Source organism: Artemia sp. Qi Xiang Cuo, chromosome 15 (genome assembly GCF_049724085.1).
Source record: "Artemia sp. Qi Xiang Cuo chromosome 15, ASM4972408v1, whole genome shotgun sequence".
Lineage (NCBI taxonomy): Eukaryota > Metazoa > Arthropoda > Branchiopoda > Anostraca > Artemiidae > Artemia > Artemia sp. Qi Xiang Cuo.
Genome location: NC_142808.1, coordinates 22,765,623 through 22,780,525, shown reverse-complemented (window position 1 = coordinate 22,780,525; position 14,903 = coordinate 22,765,623). Strand labels below are relative to the sequence as shown.

The 14,903-nt window shown below is 34.5% G+C and overlaps 1 protein-coding gene across 1 annotated transcript in view; it reads right to left on the bottom strand.

The window, feature by feature from the left end:
* Nucleotides 1-513: 513 nt before the first annotated feature.
* Prosalpha2 (proteasome alpha2 subunit) overlaps nucleotides 514-14,903 on the bottom strand; it is a 76,549-nt gene continuing 62,159 nt past the window's right edge. Inside the window, exons 5-6 of the mRNA XM_089101935.1 lie at nucleotides 11,583-11,738; nucleotides 514-732 (exon numbers count right to left, since the gene is read on the bottom strand). Of these exons, the coding sequence (XP_088958061.1) occupies nucleotides 561-732; nucleotides 11,583-11,738 (328 nt within the window). The 3' untranslated portion in view covers nucleotides 514-560. The remainder of the gene's footprint in view (nucleotides 733-11,582; nucleotides 11,739-14,903) is intronic.

Here is a 14,903-nt window from a genome sequence, read left to right as displayed (position 1 = left end):
AATTAACCATCTGGTCCAAATTTTCTTTTTACACATTTTGCATTTAAACTACCGAATTAACAAATTCTCATGCGCTTGAAAAATTCAGATTATACGCGAGTTCCCTAATATTGAACAAAAACTTCGGGAAACTTAAACAAAAACTTAATGTCACATGGACATTAAGAAACTTAAGCCGACTTATGTCACTCCCCAATTGCCCAAATGATATATCCTTTGAGCTAGTTTTTAGTGTTTTCCTATCGGAAACTATACTACAACATTTTTAGGAACTGCCCTTAAAAAAGAAAAAAGAAAAAAAAGGCTATGTCTAATCAAAAAAACAAAATTCATATTGTCTAAGAAGTATTTTTCATTAAAACGAAATATCTCTATCTCCGCAAAAAACAAAAAAAGTTAAATAGTTTTTCTAAGATTTCTGGGAAAGTAGTTGTCGGCAATTAGTTTCTTAAGAAACTTAAGCAAAAAATTCCTCCGCTCCTTTCCATGCAGTAAAATAAAAACCACATCAAATTACATAGACTTGGGTATATCACAAAATGAAAAGTACAAAATGAATCTTAAACATTAGCAAGATAATCGCGAACTTCAGCAGGTGATAAACGACGAAAACCGTCCGCAGTGCAAATGCCAATTTCGATATTATCCCCCGTCATCTGTCCTTCAAAACCCTCTTTCAGCGCAAGAATGGCTGTGTGAACAGCATCGTCTACTTCTTGCTCTTCACTGTACCTATAAATTAAAGAATACCATATATTCAAGGACATAAAGGCTAAACCGAGACAAAGATACCCCCCTTCACGAGAAAAATTCCCATCTTTTCAAATCCAAGCTAATTTATAAACAATATATGTACAATAATAAGCACGAAAATAGACATTCCTCGATGGACTCAATGGTCCGAAAACAGGAAAAAAGAAAGACAATAAGAAATTAATTAAACGGTAAAAAAAAGAAAAAGAACTACAACCTGATTTGGTCAAAATTGATCAATCCAAATCTGGAAAACGAAAAAAATCAGACCCGAAAAAAATCAGAAAGAAAAGAAAGGTGACATCACTCTCAAAACCAACTTGAAAATACAAAATTCAGAACACCACCCTTTTACAACCGATTCAAAAATAAAAAAGATCTATTTTGAAAAAAACAATCTTTACACATTTAGAAAAAACAAAAAAGAAAGATTTATAATAAACAAATAACCAAGCGATATGAAAGAAAAATAATAATACAATAAACGAAATTTTTATCCTCTATCCCCCCTCCGAACTTTGGGGGGGGAGAGGGTGTGGTAGTTACAAAATTAAATTCGAATTCTTTTTACTTAAAAAAAACTCGCAAAACTGGCACCAAAACTCGTTTCTTATTCTCAGGCCCAAGGACTCCATTTGAGCCTTTTTATGGGATGGGGGGTGGGGTGCAATACAGTTCAAAACCAAATCCTTTCATTACTTAGATCTTCCTGATCCTGGGGGTGCAAAGGGCAGCGACGGTTGACCTCCAACTTGGCCGATCTTGTGCCAAAGACCAAAGTTTATTCAGAGTGGTTCGGAGACTCGTCGCCTCTTTCTTCAGTGTTCGACCAGGTGTGTTGCCAGTTAATAAAACTGGCAACATACCGGAAATTTTTATCAGACCCTGGGGCCAAATTTGAACCTTTTATTTCACATTTCAAAAACACTTGCATGAGCCTGCTTTTAATAAGTGGTAACATATCCACGTTGCTACTAAAATGTATCTTTGAAGCCGCTGTTCTGAAATGGGCAATTTGCATAATGCCTGGAGCTGCACACATCATGGTGCCCTCGGAGGAAGAGCTTTAGGGTTTTTTATCGTATTCAATAAAATTTTGATCTAAAGGCATGAGGGGCTACAGGAGCCCGAACGAAGGTTGAATACCCTAGAATCGGTTTAGTCACTTGAAACGTTACTATAATTCCGAAATTTCAATAAAGCCGGCATTTCCCCAACTTTAAACGATCAATATTTCCATACAATGAGGCTTGAGAACAAAAAAAAAAACCGAGAGACACATCGCTCTTTACCAAATCCACGTCATTGTGTTTGCTTATGATTTCCGTAAAGATATCCCAAACATACATTGAGATTACAAAACCTTTATAAAACATAGCTTGAAAGAACTTAAATATAGAGTGAGATACACCTTTTAAACTTCTGGATAGTTTCTACTTTTTTATGACAAGGAATCATGATCTGACATCTTTTTTGTTGCACAAAATCTTAAAAATAATCCTATCTGTTCCTATGCGCTTTTGTTATCTGACTGAAATTCATTACATCCTGCTTTTAATTTATGAAAGACAATCGTAACAGATCGCATCTCCTCTCTCTTTCCAATGACATACGGACTGTTTCTAAATACTACAGGTGCTCAAGTATTTGATTTATCTATTATATTTCAGAGTTATTTGAAGTTGAAGTCCAAAACGTCCCATGAAACTATCTCTTGTCTCTATCCACCTCGATAATCCCCATATTTTATTTCTATTAAAATAAGTTCGGGAAAGAATTTGGTGTATTTAACAGTAACCTCTTTCTAACTATTGAACTTACTACTTGATAGAAGATATTTGAAAAGAGAAAAAAAATTAAATAGAGAAAAAACATCATAGATACTAAACAGCTTCATTATTTTGTGCAATGGCAGAAGTTATATTTTTACTTTACTAAAATTAAAAGCAAGAAATTTGATAAATTATTTTGCTGGGTATCAAGTAAGAATTATACTTTTTGATAAAAAAAAAGACAGAAGGTATTAAACATTCTCTGAACTTATGCCCCCCCCCCCTAAGGGTTGACACTGTTTGTACCTATGTTCTGCACTCATGTTAATAATCGAAATACCGTCCGTTTTGACAATGATTTTCTACCAAACGGCATTATTCCTGTGCTGCATACAGAAAAAAAGGAGGGAAAAGTAAGAAAAAATGCGCCAATTCCTCCCAGATAGTGACTAAACTGGTTCCACAATATTTCCCCCGAATGTGCATAAATCATTCGGGGGATAAAATGTGAGTTTTGTATGATTACATTTGTGTATTCATTGGTTGAGCTTTTTCTAATGAGTAGATATTAGAAGAAACAAAACTCCCTGTAAATGAAGTATATACCAAATTTGGAAACTAATGCAACTTTCACTTTAAAAAGCTTAACCAGAGATATAGAAGAACTACTCATAGTTAAAACTTGTGACTAAAAACTCGTCGTTCTTTTTAGTGGCTTAAAATATCACATAAAAACACAGCAGAACCAATTAGGTTTTAGAAAGGCGGGGTTATTTGGCTTCCTCTTTGACATACACTTAAGGAATAGTGTAATTGGCTCACAACATGCATGACAGACATAAAGCGATGAAATAGCACACTTTTTACAATGATATTAATCGTTTCCTCTTTGGCTCAGTTTAGATTGAAGCAAATCCCCAGCATTTTCAGATGTTCCTTCTTTTTTCTATTTTTGTTTGCATGCTCAAAATGTACTATACCTCTTATTACCATACCAGGATCCTTTCAAAGCCGAGAACCCTGACATTTGTCCCCTTCCTACCATTGTCGGTGGCCTGGCATCAGAGCTTTTATTTACAAATTCTATGTAAATGGTAGTACGTAAGTAGGTATAAACTTGCATAGTTCCAAAGGTACTTCAGTAAAAGAGAACTTAGACCGTGAATCAAAAAATGTGACTGATAGGATCGGTGACAAAAAAATCTTCCGGAACAACCTTCAGACCTTACAGTTTTCAATCATCAGAATTAACCACTAAACTTTTTACAATATGTTAGCAATTAAAAATGAAACAGCGAAGAACTAGAGCCCTTACAGCGCCCTTCATATTAAACGTTTACAATCATCCAAATTATCCATTAAAACCTTTACAATTATGCTGGGAATGAATGTTTTCCTTGTGTCTAGACAAAACGTACCTTCGTAATTGGCCGGAGATCCTATATTTAGAAGGACATTAACAAGAAAGGATGTCATAAATAAAGACCTTAGATATCGTCACTGAAAAACTGTCTCAGACCAAGGATTAGCTCTACATTCACTATTTCCGATACAGAAGATGCAATTTCCGAATTTCCAGGAAAAAAAAACTGAATAAAAGAAATGCTATATAATAATAACGTTCAGTAATATCATTGTTATATTTTTTATACTTAAAGGTTTATCTTATTTTAAAGAAACATTCTTATTAAAATATACTGACTAAAAACTGTGTTTTGAAGCATATATAAAAAAAGAAATCCGAATAGTCCCGCCTCTTTCAAACCTGATTGACTCTCCTGTGCTCCTGAGAGAAATTTTAAGCCAGTAGAAAACGAATATTTTTTAATCAGAAGACTATATATAAATATATATATATATATATATATATATATATATATATATATATATATATATATATATATATATATATATATATATATATATATATCTTTATATGTGGGCAATAATTGTATATATGTGTCAGTTCTGCGTATACGGCATCTTTTTTTTTCTCTCTTTCTCCTCAGACAGCTTGGCACTGGAACATCCTAGAGAGCTGTTTAATGGCTCATTTTAAATGAAATTGATGTGGTTAAAAAACCTTTTGTAATTAAAAAAAAATAAATATTTAAAATACAATAAATTTTTTACGAAAAACTGCATTAATTCAAACCAGAAAAATCCCTGAAAATTTTGAAATTAGTTTGGTTTTCCTTTTGCTTAAAGTGACTCGTTACGTCAAGCTGAGATTCCAAATGTAGTCAGTCATTTATCCAACAAAATGTCTGTTGGAAGGTCCAAAAAACGAAAATTTGTAGTTGCAGTTACTATAAATAATGAATCTTTGGAACAAACACCTGAACTATCAAACGTAATAAGAGGTGAAAATCGACAACCAGGACCATCAATTGCGGGCAATACGGGCAATAAAATCCAAAAACGTGACATACGACACCGAACTTGTGAGCAAGTCAATGAAAATCAACCTGGGCAGCAAGAATCAAAACCTGTCAAAATTAAAAATGATAGCGATGATGATTGGGTTTGGGAATTTGACATGGATAAGGTCATCAATGCCTACCATGCATTTGTAAAAAAAAGCGGGTTCAGCGATATACATTTCATAAGGACGAAAGACAAGCCGAGGTAAAACGAACCCAACAAATTGAAAATGAAAAGCGATGATGATTCGGTTTTGGATTTTGACATGGATAAGGTCATCAATACCTATCATACCTTTAAAAATCAAAAACCTGGACTAGATAAATCGTTGGAAGAAAAAGTAAGTTTTTGTCCCACCATCTGAACAATTAGAAGAAAGAAAGGTTCGGTGATATGTCTTTCATAATGACAAAGGACAAGCCGGGGCAAAAGAAGAAGTTTTTGTCCCACCACCTGAACCATAAAAAAAGGGGTGGTCATTAATGCCTACCATATCTTTGAAAATCAAAAATTTGGACTAGATAGATTGTTGGAAGAAAAAGAAGTTTTGTCCCGCCACCTGAACAATTAAAAGAAACAAAGGTTCGGCGATAGGTCTTTCATAATGACAAAAGACAAGCTGAGGCAAAAGTCCAAGGTCTAATAAAAAAAGGTAATTTTACAAAGGCACTACTTCTAATCTAAGGTCTGTTTGGACGTCATGACATCAAGAAAAGGCTCAAATTGTCTCCGTATAGATGACAAGCAACAGCGAGAATCCAGATCCATATATATGACCCAAAATCTAAGTTGTTATGAGAGTCAACAGCAGGCATTTTAACTATAAAAAAAGAACTTACTTAATGAAAACAAAAACATCCTTGAAAATTAAATTAAAAATGAAAGTTATGTTGATTTTGCTTAAATAATTTATTATAATCATTTCAGACCAATCAAATTAATAAAATATACAGAGCTCGGATAGAAATTGTTCATCCCTATTTTGAGAACTCGGATGTAATTATTTTGTTTTTCTAATGAAGGTGAATATTTCAGGAAAGAACAATCTATTAAATAAGCTAAATAATTCAGAGATCCCTTGTGATAAATTTTGGCCAAAACCTTAGCTTGGCAGTACAAGAAAAACATACTAAATTAACAAGAACATTAAAATAACAATATTTTGTATCCCCCGGACACATCTTAGGCCTACTTATGCACAAAAACCACGATTTTCCAAGATTTTTCGGTTAATCTAAACGAAAACTTCGGTCATGGAGCCCAGGTTACTGGGCTTCATGCAGACGAATCGTAAAAATGAATAAGTAAGACTAGTTAACTTGACCTAGTGGACCTATTGTTAACCTATTGGAAAGTGAAAACAAAAATAAACCATACTTTTTAGTGAAAGTCAACAACACTTTCCGTCCGAAAAATTCAAGCATTACATATCACCAGTGTTACCGTTTTTATTTAAATTTAAGTAATTCAAGTTACATTAATTCAGCTAAATTAAACTTAGTCGAACTATTCAGTTGAATTCGATAACACTTTTTGTCCGTAAAATTCAAACATTAAAAATCATCACTGTTGCCACATTGAACTGTAAAAGCAAAAGTAATTAATTCCATTATTAGCAATCTGTTGATTTCCAAGGACCATTACACCTAAAAAGGAAAGTTATATCTTCTTAAAATGTTTTGTACCTTAGGTTTTAAGCTTTTTTTGCTATTTTTTCACCCAAATTTCTTCATATTTTTTTTTTCAATGTGTTGCCCGTTATTAACAAAACTTTAAAACTACATGTGGATGCTTTTTCTTTAAAAATGAAAAATCGGATCCCCATTTTTTCAATTTGCAAGATATATGTGATTGTGTAAGTTTTCACTTAGCTAATTCAAATATTCAGATTTTATTTTCACTGTTCTTTTAAAGAAAGTAAAAAACTAGTTTTGATAACGAAGAAGCAAAGTATCTGAAAGTAGAAACCAGAGAACAAAAATCTAAAACTTAAAAACAAAGACAAAAAAAAGAAGAAAAATGTTGAAGAGCCACCCTCTTATATAAAACGCCAAAGAAGACGAACAACAGAAGTAAATAAAACAACATGCATTCGAACATCTGCTTTGATATTTTTCGCGATTGTTAGCCTACACTTTATACTTTCACTATCTACTTTTTGTCCTGATTTTATTTCACTGGTTCGAAATTTCACTCATTTTTGCTTTTTAACATTTCTTGGTTTTCATAATTGTTTCAAGCCAGCGTGGTCTAGGATCACACTTAGAATCTTATCTAAGCGCCATAAAAAATACTTAGCAACTTATCTTACACGTCACTATTAAAGAACTCTCCGTGCTGATGATGAGCATTAGCACCAGTTTCACAATTTCCTTCCCAGAGATCTGATATCTTGATCTTGCTTTCCACTGCTAAGTCCTCTATCCCAAAGACCGAAATTCTCAAGTCGCACTTCTTACCTTAGACCTTAGTTCCTCCAGAGGCAAACAGGGCGTCAATGGGTAGACCCCAATCTTCCCACAAGTAGGCCGCTGCGTAGATGTCTTTCCACTCTGGGATGAGACTCGTCTGGAGGGCTCTTTTGTCACACTCGTACGTCCTACGGAGCGTGTTCTTTGGTTTTCCTCAGTGACGGGCGCCTTCCGGTTGCCAGTAGAGGAATATTTTCGGAAGTGTATAATCTGGCATACAGAGGATACGTCCAAGGTATCGCCATCTTCGTTACCTCACAACGGAGGTGATGCCTGGTTGGCACGTGAGTGTACGTATCTCGTCGTTGCTGACAGTCTCTCCAGCTGATCCATAGGATACGATGAAGACAAGTCATTTTCAAAGGCGGTAAGACGTTTCTCATTTTCCGTGGTTAGCTTTAGGCATTCCATAGAGTCACTCAGAACAGACAAAACATTACTCTGGAACAATCTGAATTTTGGCTTCTTTGAGTATTCTGTGGGTTTCCAGACTGGTAGAAGTCACTGGAATGCTGCGCTGGCTATGGCTGTTCTGGTGGGTAATTCTTTTTCAGAGTTTGAAAAAATGCAAAGTTGAAAAACGAGCATCTTGACAACGAAGCGCTGCTTTGCCAGCCTCTACTATCATTTAAAAACATGAAATCGGGGTTCCAAGTAAATAATGACTCAAATGTGTTAAGGCCGAACCTCAGACTCATAGGATGTTTCCTGCGCTTCGACAGAAGAGAGGACCACAGCCAGTTCGGGATCACCAGAGATTGGACGCAAGACCATGATGAGTAGCAGTCAGCAGCAGACATACCATTATGCCCCAGAAAATGCTGCATCCCATCATCTGAATCAGGTGTGGATAAAAAGATGACACACGGAAAATTTGTGGTCGGACAGGAGAAAAATAGTACAAACCTGTCGAACCTAATCTTGAAGATAATTCTATAAGTCAGAGAAGACTACACCAAACATAGATTTCAATAGTACGCCAAGACACTGAAAAGAATGTTTTCAGAGCCAAAACGGTCACTCTAGATGGGAGAATTTACCAAAACTGAATAGGAAGGTTTCTAACCGAATCTACCAGCACCTCTCAGCAAAATGCTAAATCTAGTTTTTTGGAATTAGAATTTGGATGACTCATATTTGAACCAACAATGTAGGATATAAAACACTAAGTTCGACTTCCTCGTTACTAACAATAAAGATATTCTTTAGCTCAAAGAATATGGACGAAGTGCTCCTTCCCCAGAGAAAAAAAATTTATTATAGAGTTAATATCGTCCCGTATCCCTTCTTGAGAAGGATACTGTCTAAGCAGAATAACTCAAAGAAGCTTAGTCGTTGATATCAAAAATATTCTTAATACTGATAATGGACATTTACATGACTTTCCCTGCTTCAGACAAAGAGAACGGAAATTCTTATCAAATTTGGTCATGCGAATAAGAACAAATGAAATCCTTCTTTGGACAGAGGGCAATTTCTATTCAACAGAGAAAAAAGGAGAAAAACAAAATATCAGACTCAACCCTGACATGCAAGATAAGAGTGATTAAGAGCGAGAATACGGCGATGTACAAAAAAGTATGGTCCAATGACTCAAAACTGGATGATTTCAATGTTGAATAAAGTACAAACAATATTCATCAACTTGAAATATAATTTTATATCCAGTTTCACCAACAGATTTTCCTGTTGGGAATTATTATTAACATTTTGCAATCAACAATCATTTCCAAAAATAATTTCCAATAATATAAATAATCCTTAATTATCCGAAAAACAAATAAACTATAAACATTTCAAGGGGAAACCTAAATAATAGAACTGACATTTCCGAGGTATCCCTGCTTCAGGGTGATATCATATATTCAAGATATGAATCATAAAAATTATATTCTTTGTCACTTAAGATCGTCTTGACACTATACTAAGTCACATATCACTTAGCCAAGAATTTATACCAAGCCGAACAGATACAACGGAACTTTCTTCCATCACGAACTGATACAACCATTTTTTGTGAAGATTGAAGTCTTCTTAGAATGATCTAAATGGCCTTTGAAGTTCAAGCCAATCAACAAAAATGAAGGGGAGGGGGGCATTTTTCAAGAAATATTCTTCAAGATAGATTTTCGACACCCTGTGGATGACAACATCTTCCTGACGGATAAAGTTGCCCCCGAAGGTGCTTGGAGCCTATTCTAATTTTTTTGATAACTTCAAATATGTAGAATAAATTAATATTACTTAAAAAAATTAATAAATTAGACAATTACCCATCGAAAGTTATCCTTACATTCACCGTCTTCGAATTTATTAATTTCCGTCATCCACTGGGTATTATCATCCTAGTGCAACATGGATTGTTATAAAATTTTTAATGCAAAATATTGGAACCAGGATCGATTTCCCATTATCCAAAGCAAAAAGAGACAATAAATATTTCCAGGAATAAAATTGAAATAAAAAAAGTCGACATCCGTCGTCCTGACATCCCCTTCTTGAGAGGGATGTTGACAATGTATAATAATACTAAGGCCATTAGTTATTGTCATTTAGGATCCTCTTAATACTGACAGCGTCCATTTACACCACTTTCATTACTTTCGATACAGAGAACGAAATCTCCAGTTAAAACTAGTCACGTAAAAAATCCGATAAAACAAAAAACAAAACGAGGAAGGTAATTTCAGTGTTTAGATAAAAAAAAAATGAAAAAAGCAAATATGCATAACTTAATTCTGGAAATAATTTTGCATAAAGAAGTGAAATACAGCTTGAAAATATATACATATGGGAAACATTTCACATGAAGGGGTGTGGGGAGAGCTACATAGTTTTTGCCGGGCCAAGTGTAAGGGAAAAATTTTACGAAAAAAAAGTACGTTGCAATGTACGGTAACGCAATCAAATCGTGGTTCAACTTTAAAAAATACATTTTTTCAGATGCCTTACCCGTTTAGTCACACGACAAGTTAGTTTGGTGAGACCGATAGTGTTCAGAACGGATTTCATTTATTCCGCTAAAATAGCCTAGTAGGGCCCAAGTAAATGATCAAAACAGAGAACGGAGATGAAAAGAAATAGGCAAGATTTATACAACATAAATAAACAAAATATAAATAAGAGAAACGTCAATAAGAAACACATACAATGTAAAACCGAAAAAAAAACGAACCAGTATTCGATATTTAAAGCTACCAACAGGGAAAGCAATATTTCTTATGGTGATGACTCTTGGGAATTAAATATTTAGGAGCCATTTTAATATAAAAGGGTAAATATACATGAATAGTGTTTTCGACCATTTTATAGTATTACTTGCTTGAATTGTTTTCCACCTTAAAAGTTTTAAAAATCATTTCTTCAATTAATATTTTTCAGACTACCTGTGAAGCATAGCCTACTAAATTGTTCCAAGTCTAGAAACGTAAGTTTTTAAATATAGAATCTCAGTTCTCAATCACCTTTAAAGTACTAAAGACAGTGAAAATGAAACCAGATTTCTTGAACTGGTATAGAAAAAACTTCATAACCTCTATATGCAGCTATGTAGTTTTTAATGGTAGCGGGCCCTAAACTGAAAAAAAGAAACGTGAGAAATAGTAAAAGGAAAAATCCGCAAAAATAAGCCAAAAAAACGTGAAAAATATTAAAAGGTAAAATCAGCGAAAAAAACGTGAGAAACATCAAAAGGAAAAATCCGCAAAAATAAGCCGAAAAGATATGGCACCAAACTTCAAAAAGTTTAGTTGCCTTTGAGGATAAAAGACTGTTAATTTTTTAATTTTGGTGGATGAAATCGTTGTCATATTTGACTAATTAGTTTTACTTGCTTATTTCTACGATTCAACCTGACTGAAGAAAATGTGGTACTATCTTAAAAACTTTATAATTTGAAACAACCCAAGGAAAATTTTAGAAAATCGCAGATTCCAGGTATGAATAGGCCTAAGATGAGCCCAAGGGAAAAACACTTTTAATTTTATGTCCCTGGTACATTAATTTAAATAAAGTACCAATCTAACCTAATTTAATTAATTTAATTAATTAAATCTAGTTATTTTAATGTAATTAATTTAATTAATTTGGTAAAAATGTAATTTTTTTCCCGCCGAACTAGCCAAGATTGTTATATGTCCAGTAGTTATTTAAAATTTATTACCTTTTCTCTAAAAATGTCTTTCCGTTCACATAATTCTTTCCCATTGCTGTTGCTTTCCAAGCGAAATAGGCTCCAGAAGGGTCGCATTGAAAGAGATAAGGACGGTTGTCATCCCATCCGCATACAAGGAGGGAGACACCAAATGGCCGAACACCACTGTAAAATAAAAATATGCATTATGAACAAATGCAATAAGTAAAGAAGTACATCATAGAGAAAAAGGAAAGACTGACATCTCATCCTTCCATAACGTCCCTTTTAATTCCATTTGTTTATTCGTGTGACGTGTTTTCGAAAGCATTATTATTTCACAACATTATTTCTTAAGCACATAACAAACAAGGAAACCAAAAAACCCGACCTTTTTTTATTTGTTGTCATTTGCTCAAATTTTGAGCTGATAAAAAGAACATATTTTTTTGTGTTTGGTATTTACTTAAATAATTTTATAGGCATGTGCTACATGCCTATGAAGGTAACAATGAGTCACCTTCATGTCGATGATATCGACTGAAACCCAATTTTAAACTTTTTCCATGTTCTTCTTATTGATTAGCCCTTAAATGTTGTTTTCGTGGTAAACTGCGTTTAAACAACCGCTCTATTTGTGTAGAATTGACATTATAGAGGTAATGCCGTGTAGCCGAAACAATTGTTTCAATCACGTTTTTAGTGTATTAAAGGAAAGAAAAAAGCTCTTTGACTTTTCATTTTTTCGAAAAACAGAGGAATAAGTTTCAAAATCAAATATTCACTCTGGGGTTTCTTCTTGCCAAAAATTCAAAATAAAAAAAAAATATGTCATTGCTAATTTAGGTGTTAACCAAGGCCGTATCCAGGGGGGGGGGTTACCCGGTTTGAACCCCCCCCCGAAATTTTTGACCGACTCGAAAATAAGTCGAAAATTAGTAAAACCTAGGTAAAAATCAGTAAAATTAGTCGAAAACTGATTCAAAAATTAGTAAACCCCCCCCCCCCCAAAAAAGTCAAAAATTAGTAAAACCCCCCCCTGAACAAAAATCCTGGATACGGCCCTGGTGTTAACATACCTATCATTATCTCATCCTTCCATAAAGTCCCTTTTAATTTCATTTGTTTATTCGTGTCACGTGTTTTTGAAAGCCAGTCCTATTATTTCTTAAGCACATATCAAAGAGGGAAGCCAAAAAAAACAAGTTTTTTTATTTTGTTGTCGTTTACTCAAATTTTGAGCCAGTGAAAAGAACACAATTTTTTTTATATTTGGTTTTTAATTCAATAATTCTATAGACATATGCTAAAGATCAGTGAGTCCCCTTCATGTCCAAGATATTGACTATGCTGAAACCCCGTTTTCACTCTTTCCATATTTTCTTATTGATTAGCCCTTAATTGTTGTTTCCGTGGTAAATTGCATTCAAACAACCGCGCTATTAGTATATACCAAGGTACCATTTTGCGCAGGCCCCCGTACCAAACAGGTTTTTTCTGTTAATTAGTTGAATAGGACATGGTTGAACAAATCATCAAACCTACTTGATCTAATGAAGTGGAACAGAAGCTCACCAAACTGAAAAGATAAATGTAATAATTAACAATTATTGGACAGGGTCAATATGCTTTTCATATTTGGTATTATTTGATTCATTGACTGTTTGATCAATGACAGTAACGTTTGATAGATTTTTTACATGAAATACTCTAGTTTCTTTTCTTAGTTTTGAAAACATTTTGGAAGAAACTAAATTTCAGTTGGAGGGGGGGGGGCAAAATGAGGACGGGGGTGAAAATTTGGTCTGAGAGAGGCAGTTGTCCCCTCTGTCCCATAGGAAATTACGCTCCTCAACCCAGCCCCTTGCCAGTTACTGGCAGGGGCGAATCCAGGGAGAGGGTGCGCGCGCCAACCCATATTCTTCTTCTTCTTCTTGCATGAGGGATTCAGTAGCACGAGGATTCAGTTGCATGGGAGTTTAGTTGTACAGGGTTTCGGTTATACAGGGGTTCACTTACATGGAGCGATTCAGTTGAACTAGGGGGGGGGATTTGCGATTTGGAGGAGATGGGATGATAGTGTACTGTATAATACAGAAGTGATATTTTTGAGCGTATTGTCAATTTAACGAGAATGCTTCACTATAAATAAGGCTATCGTGTTTTACCGAACTTTCTAGGGCAGGGGTAACTATTTAGTTTAAATAATTCTAGGAGGACTTGAGTCTTATGGATGGTATGGAAAAAATGCTACTTGTTAAATATTCGGGTAAACATACGACTGCTTGATAGTTCAGTTAAAGGAGAGTACAGTTACACGGAGGTTTAGTTAAGTGGGGTCAAGTTGCATGGGTGTTCAGTAGCACGAGGGGTACAGTTGCATGGAGGAGTTCAGAAGCTTGGGATTCAGTTACATGAGGGGGGGGGGGGTTGTTACCTGATTCTTTTATTCTAACTTAACTTGTAGGAATAGGACTTCATTTCATTGGCTAAATCCGTTTATTCATCTATAATGGTGAACAAAAAGACTATTAAGTCTCCCTATTCTTCTTCTTCTTCTCGCATGAGGGATTCAGTAGCACGAGGATTCAGTTGCATGGGAGTTCAGTTGTACAGTGTTTCGGTTATACAGGGGTTCACTTACATGGAGGGATTCAGTTGAACTAGGGGGGGGGGAGTTACGAGGTGGTGGAGATGTGGTGATAGAGGACTGGATAATAAACAATTTAAATTTTGGAGCTTTTTGTCAATTTAAAGCGACTACTTCACTCTAAATACTTCTATCTTGTTTTACGGAACTTTCTAGGGCAGGGTCAACTTTTTAGTTTAAATAATTCTAGGACGAATTGAGTTTTATGGATGGTATGGAAAAAATGCTACTTGTTAAATATTCGGGTAAACATACGACTAAGAAATCTATGATTTGGGATGTGTGGGATTGCTATTTTTTTACTTTTCTGAGCTGGATTTCTTAGACTTTCATAGGTGTGTATGATATTTTCTTGATATAACATAGCAGTGACTACATCAGATGGTTTTGTAGTGCAGTGAGGCGTTACTAGTAGTAGTATTTTCGTTTTTTTTGCAAGCAATTCATACTATATCTTAAATGCATTCAGATTTTTTCTTTATAAAACATAGCCGTTAATACATCCGATGGTTTTTTTTTGCAGTTAATTGTTACTATTATTATTATTTTCGCGTTTTTTTTTTTGCAAGCCATTCATACTATACCTTAAGTGCATTCTGATATTTTCTTGATCAAACATAGCCGTGACTACATCAGATGGTTTTGTGATGCAGTGAGTTGTTACTAGTAGTAGCACTTTCGTGTTTTTTTTTGCAAGCCAT